Source organism: Henningerozyma blattae, chromosome 4, assembly GCF_000315915.1.
Source record: "Henningerozyma blattae CBS 6284 chromosome 4, complete genome".
Lineage (NCBI taxonomy): Eukaryota > Fungi > Ascomycota > Saccharomycetes > Saccharomycetales > Saccharomycetaceae > Henningerozyma > Henningerozyma blattae.
The window spans coordinates 663,431-676,614 of record NC_020188.1 but is presented as its reverse complement, the minus strand read 5'-3'; the positions used below and the strand labels follow the sequence as shown (position 1 = coordinate 676,614).

General features: G+C 30.1%; 5 protein-coding genes and 1 non-coding gene across 6 annotated transcripts; 4 read left to right on the top strand and 2 right to left on the bottom strand.

Moving 5' to 3' along the window:
- Window positions 1-187: 187 nt before the first annotated feature.
- TBLA0D02730 (uncharacterized protein) lies at window positions 188-1,621 on the top strand (the record flags this gene model as incomplete). The annotated part of the gene is made up of 1 exon (XM_004180247.1): window positions 188-1,621. The coding sequence occupies one exon, from the start codon at window positions 188-190 to the stop codon at window positions 1,619-1,621; it is 1,434 nt and encodes a 477-aa protein (XP_004180295.1).
- Window positions 1,622-2,184: 563 nt separating this feature from the next.
- SUV3 (ATP-dependent RNA helicase SUV3) lies at window positions 2,185-4,461 on the bottom strand (the record flags this gene model as incomplete). Its single annotated transcript, XM_004180246.1, has 1 exon — window positions 2,185-4,461. The coding sequence occupies one exon, from the start codon at window positions 4,459-4,461 to the stop codon at window positions 2,185-2,187; it is 2,277 nt and encodes a 758-aa protein (XP_004180294.1).
- Window positions 4,462-4,987: 526 nt separating this feature from the next.
- TRM44 (tRNA (uracil) methyltransferase) lies at window positions 4,988-6,736 on the bottom strand (the record flags this gene model as incomplete). Its single annotated transcript, XM_004180245.1, has 1 exon — window positions 4,988-6,736. The coding sequence occupies one exon, from the start codon at window positions 6,734-6,736 to the stop codon at window positions 4,988-4,990; it is 1,749 nt and encodes a 582-aa protein (XP_004180293.1).
- A 1,112-nt stretch (window positions 6,737-7,848) lies between these two features.
- On the top strand, window positions 7,849-8,430 carry RET3 (coatomer subunit zeta; the record flags this gene model as incomplete). Its single annotated transcript, XM_004180244.1, has 1 exon — window positions 7,849-8,430. One exon carries the CDS (start codon window positions 7,849-7,851, stop codon window positions 8,428-8,430), a length of 582 nt encoding a protein of 193 aa, XP_004180292.1.
- Window positions 8,431-11,323: 2,893 nt separating this feature from the next.
- On the top strand, window positions 11,324-11,854 carry TBLA0D02690 (integrase catalytic domain-containing protein; the record flags this gene model as incomplete). The annotated part of the gene is made up of 1 exon (XM_004180243.1): window positions 11,324-11,854. The coding sequence occupies one exon, from the start codon at window positions 11,324-11,326 to the stop codon at window positions 11,852-11,854; it is 531 nt and encodes a 176-aa protein (XP_004180291.1).
- A 262-nt stretch (window positions 11,855-12,116) lies between these two features.
- TBLA0Dtrna1N lies at window positions 12,117-12,190 on the top strand. Its single transcript has one exon. It is a non-coding gene; the product is annotated as a tRNA-Asn (tRNA).
- The last annotated feature ends 994 nt before the right edge of the window (window positions 12,191-13,184 follow it).

The window sequence follows — 13,184 nt, the reverse complement described above, 5'->3', positions numbered from 1 at the left end:
GTATTTGGTTTCTAGTGTTTGGTCCAAGTTGTATTGACACTTACACAAACTCTCACTCTCGTCTTCTCTTTGGTCCTAGCTCTAGACTAGTGTCTTTTTTCCCCACTCCAGACTTAGCCCATTTCATCTCCTTTTAGCTCTTCTAAGCTCTTCTAAGCTCCATCTCATTCGCTTTCTCTATCATACTATGACCTGCCACAAACACTCTGCCATACACTGCAGAATAAACAACTATACCTTGACTGAACAGGTTGGTTCAGGCGCTTACGGTCTTGTGTTTCGTGCCATAGACACTCATGTGCCCACTTACCGTAGTGGCCAAGTCGCCAATACAGTCGCCATTAAGGCTGTTCTCAAGAAGAATGTCAATGGTGATCGTACGTTGGATGACGCCACAAAGACTAGGTACTTGACTCATCAGCTTTATTCATACTTCCAAGCAAACCATAGCAGTCTGTTTTTGAAATCGATCGATTTGGATCTTTTAGCAGATGAATACAACCCAAAGACTATAGAATGGATCAGAAAGTGTCCGTTTCTAAGAGAGGTCTCATTACAACTACGTGTGAACCATCTACAGCATGTTGTTCATGTGCACAAGGTTCTTGATTCGCCCGTGGCCACTTTTATCGTGATGGATTATTACCCGCTGGACTTATTCACTTCCATTGTCGATTGCAAGCATTTTGCCAAAAACCCATTTTTAATTAAAAAAGTGTTTGTTCAGTTGGCTTTGACTATCTTGAATTGTGCTCAATTGGGTGTTTTCCATTGTGATATTAAGCCAGAAAATGTTTTATTGGATTCTCAATTCAACGTGAAATTGTGTGATTTCGGCTTGGCCACTACTCAAAGAGTTTTACCGGCAAATGTCTCTGTGGGGTCCTCTTATTATATGGCTCCAGAAAAGATTCAAAACTCAGCTGTACCATCCGTACCCTATTATTACCGTACCGAACTTGGTGATATTTGGTCTCTAGGGATCATTCTAATCAACTTGACATGTGTCCGTAACCCATGGTTACAAGCTGATTCTCAAGCAGATCACACTTTCCGTTGTTATACTCGTGATTCTTCTGTATTGAGTCGTATTCTACCAATATCACCACAGTTGAACTCACTACTAGCTGATATTTTGAGTTTGAACCCTGACAAACGTCCTTCATTGAGTGAATTGATATATAGAGTCTTGCACATTGATTGTTTGGCTCCACAGGGAACTCCATTGGGTGCAGAACGTGTGCCTGTATTCAATTCATTATATGATATTGGTCCCTTGGATGATTATTTGGGATTACAAGATCTCTCTATACGCTCTGTTTCCATATCGTCTGCTTCTTCAACGTACATTTCACCTTTGGCATCACCAAAGAGTAGTAATAATAATGATAACAGCAATAACACTAGTACTACAAACCTACTTAATTATAAAGCCCATGCTAATTCGAATCTACATTCCCATTCCGTCTCTCCATCTCCTTCTTTTCTCTCAAATGGATCCAGTATTATCTCTCTGGATTCATTGAGTATACATGATACAAAATATACAACCGCCCAAACCCATAGAAATAACGATTGGATCAATTGGAACAACAATGCAAATAAAATGATACTCAATTAGTCACATTTGCGCTTGCACCTGCACTTGCACTTGCACTTTTTTGGTATTGTTTTGTTATTTTTCTTGTGTTTTTCATATTCTATGCTTTTTCTTCACGATTCTAATGACCCCACTCACCCTACCCCCACCACCTTCCCCTTTTGTCGTTTATACTTGATCTTTTTTATACAATTTTATATACCACCACACCACACACTCCTAATTAATAACAATAATATAATAAATAATATATATACATATTTTTTTTTCGAACTTCAATTAATTTTCTTCCTTTTTCCTCAGAAATTTTAACTCTTTCGGCGGCAAGAAACAAACTAGTAACCAAAAGGTAATGCATAACAAATTACTGTAATATTAACAAGTTTATATTATTTTACATAGTATATTTACATCTATGAATTAGATTTCTTCTTGGGTTTTGTATTCTTTGTATTGGTGCTCTTGCTCTTGCTCTTGCTCTTGCTCTTGCTCTGTGTATTTGTATTAGCACTCTTGCTGTTTATACTCTGTGGTTTTGCACTCCTTACACTCTTATCCTTCACAGTGATATTTCAAGTCGTACCTTACTTTGTTGATATCTTCTTTACTCTTTGAAACCTTCTATATTTAATATCCTTATTCGGTATATAATATTGATTTCTATCATCATTATTAAAATATCTTCTATTAAACAAAGTCTTCTTAAAATTCATAAATTTATTATAAGGATTCTTCTTTAAATTATCCAATTTAGCAAAGATAATCATCTCACAAAATAATCTCATCTCATTCACCGATTCAATATCAATAAAATAATTAGGGTACCGGTTGTGTAACCATGAATATAACGTAAATATGCTATACATCGCTTCATATTGTTCCAAAGAATACTCTTTATCCTTATCATCATTGATCTTATCGTAAGTCAAAATCTTAAATGGTAATGGGTACGATAAGATACTCTTGGTTTCCCCCCTAGAAATTGTTTCACAAAATAATTTAAAAGCATCTTTAGTCAACGGGAAATCTTTCATTGGCGCATTACATAATCTCAATTTTTCACTAAATGAAATATTATTTAATTTTTCCATAGTTTTAATAACTTTCAATTTGTTAGATAAATCTGATAATTTGAAAAATTTATTATATTTTTTATCCAATAAAATAGATATTTTTTCAAATAATTCACTCATTAAAGTACCAGAAGGTAATTGTTTCATAATATTATTACAAATTTCATCAGTAGGCCAAATACAGCATGCCGTTAAGTATTCAATAGGTGCTTCAATACCATTATTAACAGAGGCTAAAACATATCGATCTGTAGCTGTAATATACCCTCTAATGTCTTCTTTATTACAATCCGCTTTGAAACGTCCTGCTCTACCACCAATTTGTTTAATATTAGATGATGTTAATGATTCCATTTCTTTACCATTGAATTTCATATTTGTGGTAAAAACAACTCTTCGAATAGCTAAATTTAATCCCATACCAATAGCATCACTAGCCACTACTACATCATAAGTCCCAGAATTAAATAAATTGGCTTGTTGAATTCTCGTCTCAGGTGGTAATGATCCATAAACTACTGCAACTTTTAGCTTGGTACGTTTTTCAATTTCTAATTTTAAATCCAGAATTTTTTTTTTAGAAAAGGCAACAATACAATCCCCTTTTTCTAATAATGCAAAGTTATTATTAAGTGGATTTTTTTCCACAGTTAATTTACCTAATCTTTCATATTCATTAATCACCAAATTGTCTCCAGTCATTTTAACAAGTTCCTTTAGTAATGGTAAGGCACTCTTTTCACCACATAGATGAACTTCTCTAGCTTGTACACCCAATAATGCAATAGTCCATGCCCAACCACGATCAGGATCTGCCATCATTTGTATTTCATCAAATACAGCAATATCGAAATTCCGATGTAAGGGAACCATCTCAATAGTACCTGATGTAATGCCTGCTGGATTACCCATCTTATCCAAATCTTGAATGACTTCTTCACCAGTCAACAAATTACATCTAAACCCTTCAGCTTTGAATCTATCATATACTTCTCGTGCAAGTAAACGCAAGGGACCGGCATAATAGCCATTACCAGAAGATTTCAATGTTTGTAATGCTCTATACGTCTTACCAGAGTTAGTAGGACCAAGATGTAAAACAATTGTACGCTTTAATTTTCTAGCTTCAGGAAACCATTCTGCAGGATTAGAAATATCAATATCTGTGTCAATAGCTGGTTCACAATTTGGAATAATTTCTTGATTATAAATAAAATTATACATCCCATTTAAAATATATTGGCATTTTAAATTGGAAGTAATTGATTTATTATCAATGCCTAAAATATTGACCCAAACGTTGTCTTCAATTTTATGCATATTCAATAATTGTAAAAGTAAAGTATCTGGTTCTTTAATATCAATTACTTTAAATAAATCCATTACAAATTCAGATGGAGTGTTTAATGTCTTTACATTTAATTGGTTGTATAAATAACTTCGAAGTTTTCCCCATGCTTTATTTTTAAATTCTCTTTCCTTCTTAGGACAGCCAACAATATGTTCGTTATAAATATTAGATAAACCTGAATCTAATAATTCTTTGAAGGATTGGTCCTTAATATATATACTAGTGGGTTTCAAATATTTTTTATTCAGCGTAATTGGGATAGTTTTAGATTTTATGCCTGATTCCGATCGTACTGCTTTACTTAGATGAATATTATTTTTAATCCAATTTGTGTTCTCAAAAATAGCTTTAGCATGAATACATCGATATTGCTTAAAGCTTAATTTGGATATAAATTTATAATATAATTTACAAGACGGAAGTAATATTTTTTGCATTTAATTAGAATATTAGTGAGGTATTATAGAATTATTCAATAAATCATTACCCCGATATATGTTGGAAGGGGAGGATAAGTACCAATACAAAATGTATATGTAATGAATTAGATGCTTCCTTGCTTTAAAATTTAGTTGTTTATACAATAAAGGATCTTTTAATGTGACTTTTTCACTAAGTTTAAAGCGCGTTTAAAATAAGAGATATCACTATTTTTTTTTCGCATTTTTAAAGTTGTATTAATACCAACAGCATACTCTCAAATATAAATGGTAGTTTATTTATTTTATTTTAAAAAATAATACTAAATATTTTATTGTTTGTATTGATATTTAAAATCCCAATATTTATTTATTTAGTATACAACGATAAGGTTTACTTTACTACCTACGCATTTTTATATCACGATTATATAAAAAAAATAATAAAAAAAAAGAATAAATAAAACACAAAAAACAAATTAGTCTAATAATAATATACATATATTTAGGATATAATTATATTAATTCGGCGATATAATGGTATTCAATGTCCTCTTGGCTTCTTCTTCATTAAGTTCATAGTATTTTCTATCCAACCTCCAGCACCACCACCGTTTTGAATAACTTCATAAACTTCTTGTGTTGGAAAACTTGCTAAAGCATTTTTATTCTCATAGGCAACAATTGCAGCATTTCTAGTACTTGGAATTCTTAATAGTTCTAATCGAGCTTGCCAACCTACTTTGTTAGATATATCTTCAACCTCACTGACTAAGCCTGCATAACTACTATTTCCTTTATTATTATTATTCTGGTTGGCAGGACTTGGAGTTTTCTGGATGTCAGATTTATTCTTTTTAACTCTATAACGAACTCTTTGTCCAGAGAACCCATGAGAACAACAAGGAATTACCATAAATGGGTAGCCCAAAAGTGGGATCCAACAAGTTAGTTCATCAGAATGATTACCAATAATAAAAGTATTTGGGGGAAATTCAGTTGTACAAACTCGTGGTGAATCAAGTAGGTCCTTACTTGAATATAAGATTGCCTTTTGAGGAACATCTGGAGTAGACTCTTCAGAATTTCCCAGCTTTACTGGGAAAACATTCGAATTGTAGTCAATATTAGGATACATTTGATGTAAAGTAGGATATGGCCGTAATAATAAGGCAGGTACAATGACTTGTTCAGTTAATGATGCTTGTACATTCGATGGATATATAGACCAAGATTTCCGGCGTCGAGCATCAGTACCAACACCATTTACACCTTCAGAAATTAAGATATATACTAAGACACCATTCCCACATCCCAAATCTCTAAACTGCATTTTTTCTCTAAAATTTGTTCCATAAATTTTAATCCATAATTCTATCAGAAATGCAGCGATTGAAATGTCTTCAAATACATGTTTTTTTGGATCAGTTGATTCTACCCAACTATCTACTAAAAATTTGGAATATTTCTTTTTCAATTGAACATATCTATTTTGAAAAACAACTTTTGATATAATTTGATCATGCGTAACTCTTTTCTCATATCCTTGCATCACACCATTAGAATGTTTATTTGCAGTTTGTAATAATCTATAGGCAGTTCTTACCATACGGTCATTCTCATCTAGAAGAACTGGAGGGATTGAGTTCTCCTTAGTAACAGTTTCATCACTAAATGGCAAATAGTGTACAGATAATATTGATTCATGTAGAAGAATGCCCACACTCTTCACTTTTGGTAAGTAAAATGGGCAATCATCAGGGTTATTTAAATGGGGTGTATATATCACTAGAGAGGTTTCCTTGAAAGTAGGATTCTTTGAGTTCAAAAGTAAACATGTTTGATTTATAATGGCATCTTTGAAAACATTTCTTGGTATAACTCTTCTAACAATTTGTTTCCAAATGAAGATATCATGTTTCTTTTCAAAATTTTTTTCGTCACTATCATTAAATAGATCAACTCTTGGTGTAATATCGTTCAAGTTAATTTGAACTGCATCCTTATCAGGAATTGGCAATTTATCTAAATCCTGAGTGATATGTTCAATTTCTTCCCCATCTGAAGGACTATAAGTTATTTCGTTTAGGATATCTGCTCTAAGAACAACGGTAGAATTAATATTTGGCTCTCTTATAACATTTAGCATTGCATTTTGGAAATCCTCTTTTGAAAAGGTTACCTTTTCTATTGTAGAATAGAGATTCACCCAACTAGAGCCTAAAATGTTGCTACTTACATTGGAAGCATTGAAGTGAAAATTTTCATTTTGCTTGGAGCTAGTTTTTGCCATAGTTAGTGTCTATAAAATGATGATATCTTTGGATTGAATTCCTCTAAAATATAGCCCAATGATAATTCCCATTCAATCTCTAATAGGAATTGATATTATAAACTGTATATAACGAACAGTAGTTTGAATGCAAATTAACACCTTAATCTGAAAGAACTATGCCGAAAACAAAGACCAGTAATAAAACAGCATCCTCACCTTTAAACGAATGCATAAATCTCTTTTATTCAGATATGCAAAACTAGTCATCGAATTCTCGCTATTTTCAGCCAATCAGATTTCACAGTTTAAAAAATCCCGTTTAGGATAGCAATATTTCATGACAGATAGTTGTGAAGTATAAAATTTTTAAAATTCGAATGGTAAATAATGACACAATTCTCCTTGATAATAATAATAAATTTCTTAACTCTTTTTACATAGTTTTGTCTTCTAGTTTTATAATTATTTGATATCCAATATTTTCTTCAACAAGAAGATATGATTTACAAATATGCAGAAAACAAAAAAATATACGAGAAGGAAAACAAAAAAAATATGGAAATTAGACAATACAGTAAAAATTTGAAAGTTGCTTGTTATACTATTGTACAAGTATGAAATAATAATATCATTTGTATATATACAATGGATTTCGTCTGAACTGGGACATCTGTGCATTTAAATAAAATAAATACATGACAAAGAAAAGTCCGTCATTATAACTTTACGACCTAAATAAAATAAATACCTTACATAGAATTTTTAACAAGAACTTGAATTATTAAATAATACTTATTGCAGTCCCTGTTTTTTATTAAGAATGTTATATTACTGTCACTTTTCGTCCTCGAAAGTTACCCTCCCTTTCTTTGAAATTTCAACGTTTTTCTTTGAAAATTAAATTCCGTATTGCTGATTTGTTATTTCGGTGCGTCGTTAGCTCAGTAAGAGCCTCAATTAGAAATATTGACATTGAAATTAAATTTGGGATCAATATTTACTTAGAAAAAGGTCTTTATGTGTATTTTTTGTAACGTCAATTGAGTTGACGAATTGCAAAAATAGTAATCATAGGGGAGAAAACTACAGTAACCTATATCAATTATAGTACACAATATATTATAAGAAATATGTCCCAGTTATCCTTATATTCTGTCCATGCGGTGTTGCTTTTAGATTCACAAGGTAACAGAATTTATACTAAATATTATAATCCCCCTCATGATGAAAACAATACTATATTTACCAATGATAGCAATTTACCAAAAACATTGAAAAAACAAATTGAGTTCGAAAAGAGCTTAGTTAAAAAGACACATAAGCAAGATTCTGAAATCTTAATTTTTGAAAACAATTTAGTAATTTATAAGGAATATCTAGATTTAACCATTTACTTGATTGGTTCATTAGATGAAAATGAAATTATTTTACAACAAGCATTTGCTGCCATAAGAGATTCTTTAGATTTAATATTAGAATCTGGTATAGATAAAAAAAATATTCAAGAACATTATGACATGGTCTTATTAATAATTGATGAAACAATAGATAATGGTATTATATTAGAGACCGATTCTGCCACTATTGCTTCTAGAGCTACAAAACCACCAGCCAACGAACCACAACTAACTTTGGACTTGGATAAGGGTTTGATGAGTGCATGGGGTTTTGCAAAGAACAAGTTACAGGAAAGATTACAACAAGGTTTATAATTAACTAAACCACGAACTATACCGACATATCTAATCATATTTCACATATATCAACTTATTCTATTTAGGCTTTGCAATTATAAAGAAAACTAATAATAATATTTGTAATTTACAGTCAAAGTAAATAAGCTTTTTTTTCATTCATGGCTTAAATTGTGCTTCTTCTGCATCTCGATTTATTTCAGCTACACATACAACTTTCACAATTCATTATTCGAGAATAGTATCTACATAACGATTATTATATTATATAATAGCAAGTATATTGTTATCTAAATTGTGCAATTAATGTATTCATTTTTCTGCAGTATTGATTCTATTTCTTACGTTACCAGTTGTTAAACTACATAAACTTCGTACTAGAAATATCTATATTAGTCTTCTAATTATTTTTAAATAGTAACGAATGAATATCCATGAACCAGCATTGAATGGAGCTGATGAACTGTATATATATCTGTACGACATTTGAATCCTTGGTATTAGTATTGCTGTTAGTCATAATTAAGAGAATAATTCTGTTTTGTAGTAACCATTTTATAGTATAGAAACCTCCTACCCTTTTGAGTAGGAATTAAGACTATAGAAATTATAAAAATATAAAGGTTAGATGTCGACTAAAATTTTGGCAATTTATATATAATTTTTTTGGACAAGAGAAGTCAATTCATCGTCGTCTATAAGTGAAAATTTCTCAGCTAATTAGCCTCACAAGAGTTATGTGCCTCTCATACTTAGTATATCATGTAGAAGCTACATGATGTCAATTAATTAAAGACAACAAATTTTCTAATTGAGGTTTTTATTAGCAACGTATATTCAGGTTATACTATCTTTTATCCTAAACCAGTATATCTACTGTTGTATGTATAAAGACCATGAATATCTAGCAATATCATGTAATAATTAGGTGAGGATTTTGAAAGGATTTACAGTCCCACCAAGTAAGAGATACGACATATATATATATATATTATGGTGTAGTTGAATTGTAGATTATCTATTGCTGGCTAAGCAACTATTATTTATCACAATACTAATTATTTCGTTTACCGTTAGTTAACATTTTATTTAAAACAACCGCGTAAAAAATAATATATGTTGGTTAGTTCACAAAATATAAAAAAAGGAATAAGAATAAATTATTTAATATTAAGCGATCTTCACTTTTATTTATCTATGATGTGTAAATATTTTGTATAGGTATTATTTCCAGTCATACTCAAAGGAATATTTCTTTTTAATAGATAGTTATAATTATTGAAACCTCCTACCCTTCTGAGTAAAACTAAAAAAGTATATAAAAAAGTATAATTTACAAAAATTAGATGTCGATTAAAGCCTACCAATTTATTCATTTTGTCTTGGAAAATGGAAGTCAATCCATCGTCTTCTGTAGATAAAAAAATTTCACCAATTGATGCTTTCAATTCTTGTCTGTCTTGTAAGCTTAGTTTATACCGTAGCAAACACCTGTTACCGTAAGATTAGTAGCAATGAAATTTCCAATTGGGGTTTTTATTAACAACGTTTATTCATATTATACTCTCTTTTATCCTAAAATAGACCACTTACTACTTTATATATAAAGACCATAAATATCTAACAATTTAAGTATGCTCTATTTCTGAGAGGCATGCCTCCAGTTATTATTTTTTTTAATAATTACATTTGAAATCATTTGATCTTTAATACTTTACTCTATATTGTTTAACATTGACAAGTTATTTCTATAAATTTCTATTTTGTAAAAATGTGAGTTCCAACACAATCTTATACTCAAACTCAAATATATAGTTAGAGTAACATCTAGTATGCCACTAATTGACAAATTATCCAACTTTCTTGATATTAAACTTTGAATTCTGAGTTATTTAATAATTTAGCTAACATAGAAAGTAAAGAATTCGAAAGAAGAGATTCAAGGGATAATAATATCTATAGTATGACGTACTACTAGAAATATTTAGAGATATTGTAAGTATGTAAAGATTAGGATAGTGCAAACAATCGAATGACAATGTACGCATGTTAAGTTGATTAATGAAATAGATAAGTAACTAATTATTCTAAAATATAAACATATAGAAAAGTTCGCTTCTTCTTATTAAGTAGGCGTATTCTAAAAGTGGCTCCACCAATAACGTACAATTATAATACAATTAGGGTATAATTTACACTCTTTGTACACCTGACATAAGATATATGTACAATACACACAGCTTACAATATTTAAGTAAAAACAAGGTGTTGGAAAATAATATAGTTATTTTCTCTTTATTTCGTAAAAAGACATTTTTAATTAAGGTATTTGTTAAAAAAGGGAAATGTTCTTTAAGGTTAAAGAACATTTATGAATAGAGCTTGTTTTAACTTACTATATAAAGAGCATATTTTGTAAATGAATATAGATGTTTATAGAGTAGAGTATGTAAAAGAAGTAGTCCAAAATTACATCAAAATTCATTATTTAATAATTTCAGACTCTCTTCAACTCTAGTATGATAGCGCTGCCTAGTTCTGATTTAGAGACAATAGAGTCTGTCAAAAGAAATTTAAAGATGATAGATGATAGGATTTAAATGAATTGTAAAAAGCAATCAAAAATCTTCAATGAGAAAGAGTTAAATATTGAAGAGGCTGTTAAAGCAAGCAAAGAAATAGAAAATACTATTAAATTCTTTGAAGATAGGAAAAAGTTTTACTAAGAATTATTAAGTAGTTTACAAGAAAATGAGATCACAGAAAAGGATGCTTCTCATAACAAAACTATAAAATTTAATGGTTCTAATAGGGAAATTGTATTAGAACCTAAAAATAAAACCTAAAAGTTTTTGAGGATATACTTGATGAAGAAGATGCTAATCTCACTTCATTGACTGATGAAAGAGAGATGTATTATAAATTCATTAACAAGAATGGTATTAGAGTAAAATTTTATTACGATATGCCATCAACAAAACTTGAAATTCAATTAAATGAGATGGTCCATTTTCCAAAATGGATGGTTGATTTGAATAAGTGTGAAATTTGTGTAGCTGGAAAAATGACTAAACATTTTCATTATACAAATTCAATGAATAATTATACAATGCTAAAGACACCAGGTTCGTCATGGACTATTAATTTGTTTGGTCCAGTTAACAAAGTTACATCAGGAACACCTAGGTTTATGATGCTAATGGTTGATAGTGTTTCAAGATATGTTATATGCACAACTCATCTTTACAAAATTGATGATGAAATTGTTGCTCAAATTGATAATAATATAAGATTTATTGAAACACAATTTGGACGAAAAGTACAAGAATTTATTACAGATAGAGGCTCGGAATTTACAAATAATGATTTAAAATTATTAGAAGATAAAAAGGGAATTCAACTACTCTCTTCAATTTCAGTACAAAGAAGAATCATTACCTAAGAATTCATTTCCTGAATTAATTTATCAATTTGTATAAAAAGTAAAATATAATTCTTTACAAATGGAGATAATTGGAGTTTACCCCATTCAAAAAGATTCAAAATTGTAGAGTTAATGGGAAAAATTGAAGGTATTTATGAAGAACTAAATATTTTTGATATTTAACTTGTGGTGGATGATATTTTCCTACGTTTTTTTGATTTATTATCCTAAAACATTATTCAAGGACACAAACAAAAGATGCCAAAAACAGAAATCAAGAGACTCCATGGCCAAGCTGGTTAAGGCGTGCGACTGTTAATCGCAAGATCGAGAGTTCAATCCTCTCTGGGGTCGTTTATTTTTACATTTTTTTCTTCGAATAACTGGTTGAACTGTGACGTATTTTTTTAATACATATGCATTCTTGTCACAATTTTTGTGATTCCAGTCTATCTGTCCTCTAAATTCCTCCTCCTTCTTCTATTGCAGCAAGCCGGAATTCAACTATATTATACTTGGTATAAAGGCTCTATTTATCTAACTGTGTATGGTAATTAAGATATTAATATTTTTCTCTAGACTTAGAAACTCAACCCGCTCGTTGCTTTCTTCATTTGTTCTTCATGTAAGATTGTTCCTTTTTATATTCACATTCTCGAGTTCTTGTTCTATGTTTGTTTTTTTGTGTCACGTGATTCATGTCTGACCTAAATAAATATATACATAATTATTAATCCTTGAAATCAAGTGATACATATTCTTAGAATATGTGACAATTCTGTTATATGTAGAACATCTATTTGTATAATTATTTCTTATAAAGTGCAAGATGCTATAATTAATCTCCTTGTGATGAGCCGCTTGTTGTCCTCACAACCCTATTGTACTACTTCAGTCTAAAAATAGCCATGCTATCCTGTCTCACAAAAATTTTATCCTACTTTTTGTATTCATTACGACAATTAAGATATGATGTAATATTTGATTTTTGTTCGAAGTTTATGTACCAAACATTCTAATATTATAAGGAGGACAATACACTAATAAAGCAAAGAACACAATAGAGTTATCAGACAATTTTTAATCTAAAAAAAAAGTTTTTTAACATATTACTGAACTTTCATTTTATATTTTATAATTCATTTATTAAATTCCAACCTAATTTTTTGCTACCTTTAATATATTTGTAAAATAAGCGCTGAAATAATTACGGAGAATATATTCCATAGAAAAATGTCCAATTCGATGAGATCCGCATTTGAAAAGCACATTTTGTCTATTACTTCACCAAAGAAAATTTTCAAGAAAGCGAAACCAGCAGCTCAAAGGTAACCTTCTGTATCCTATT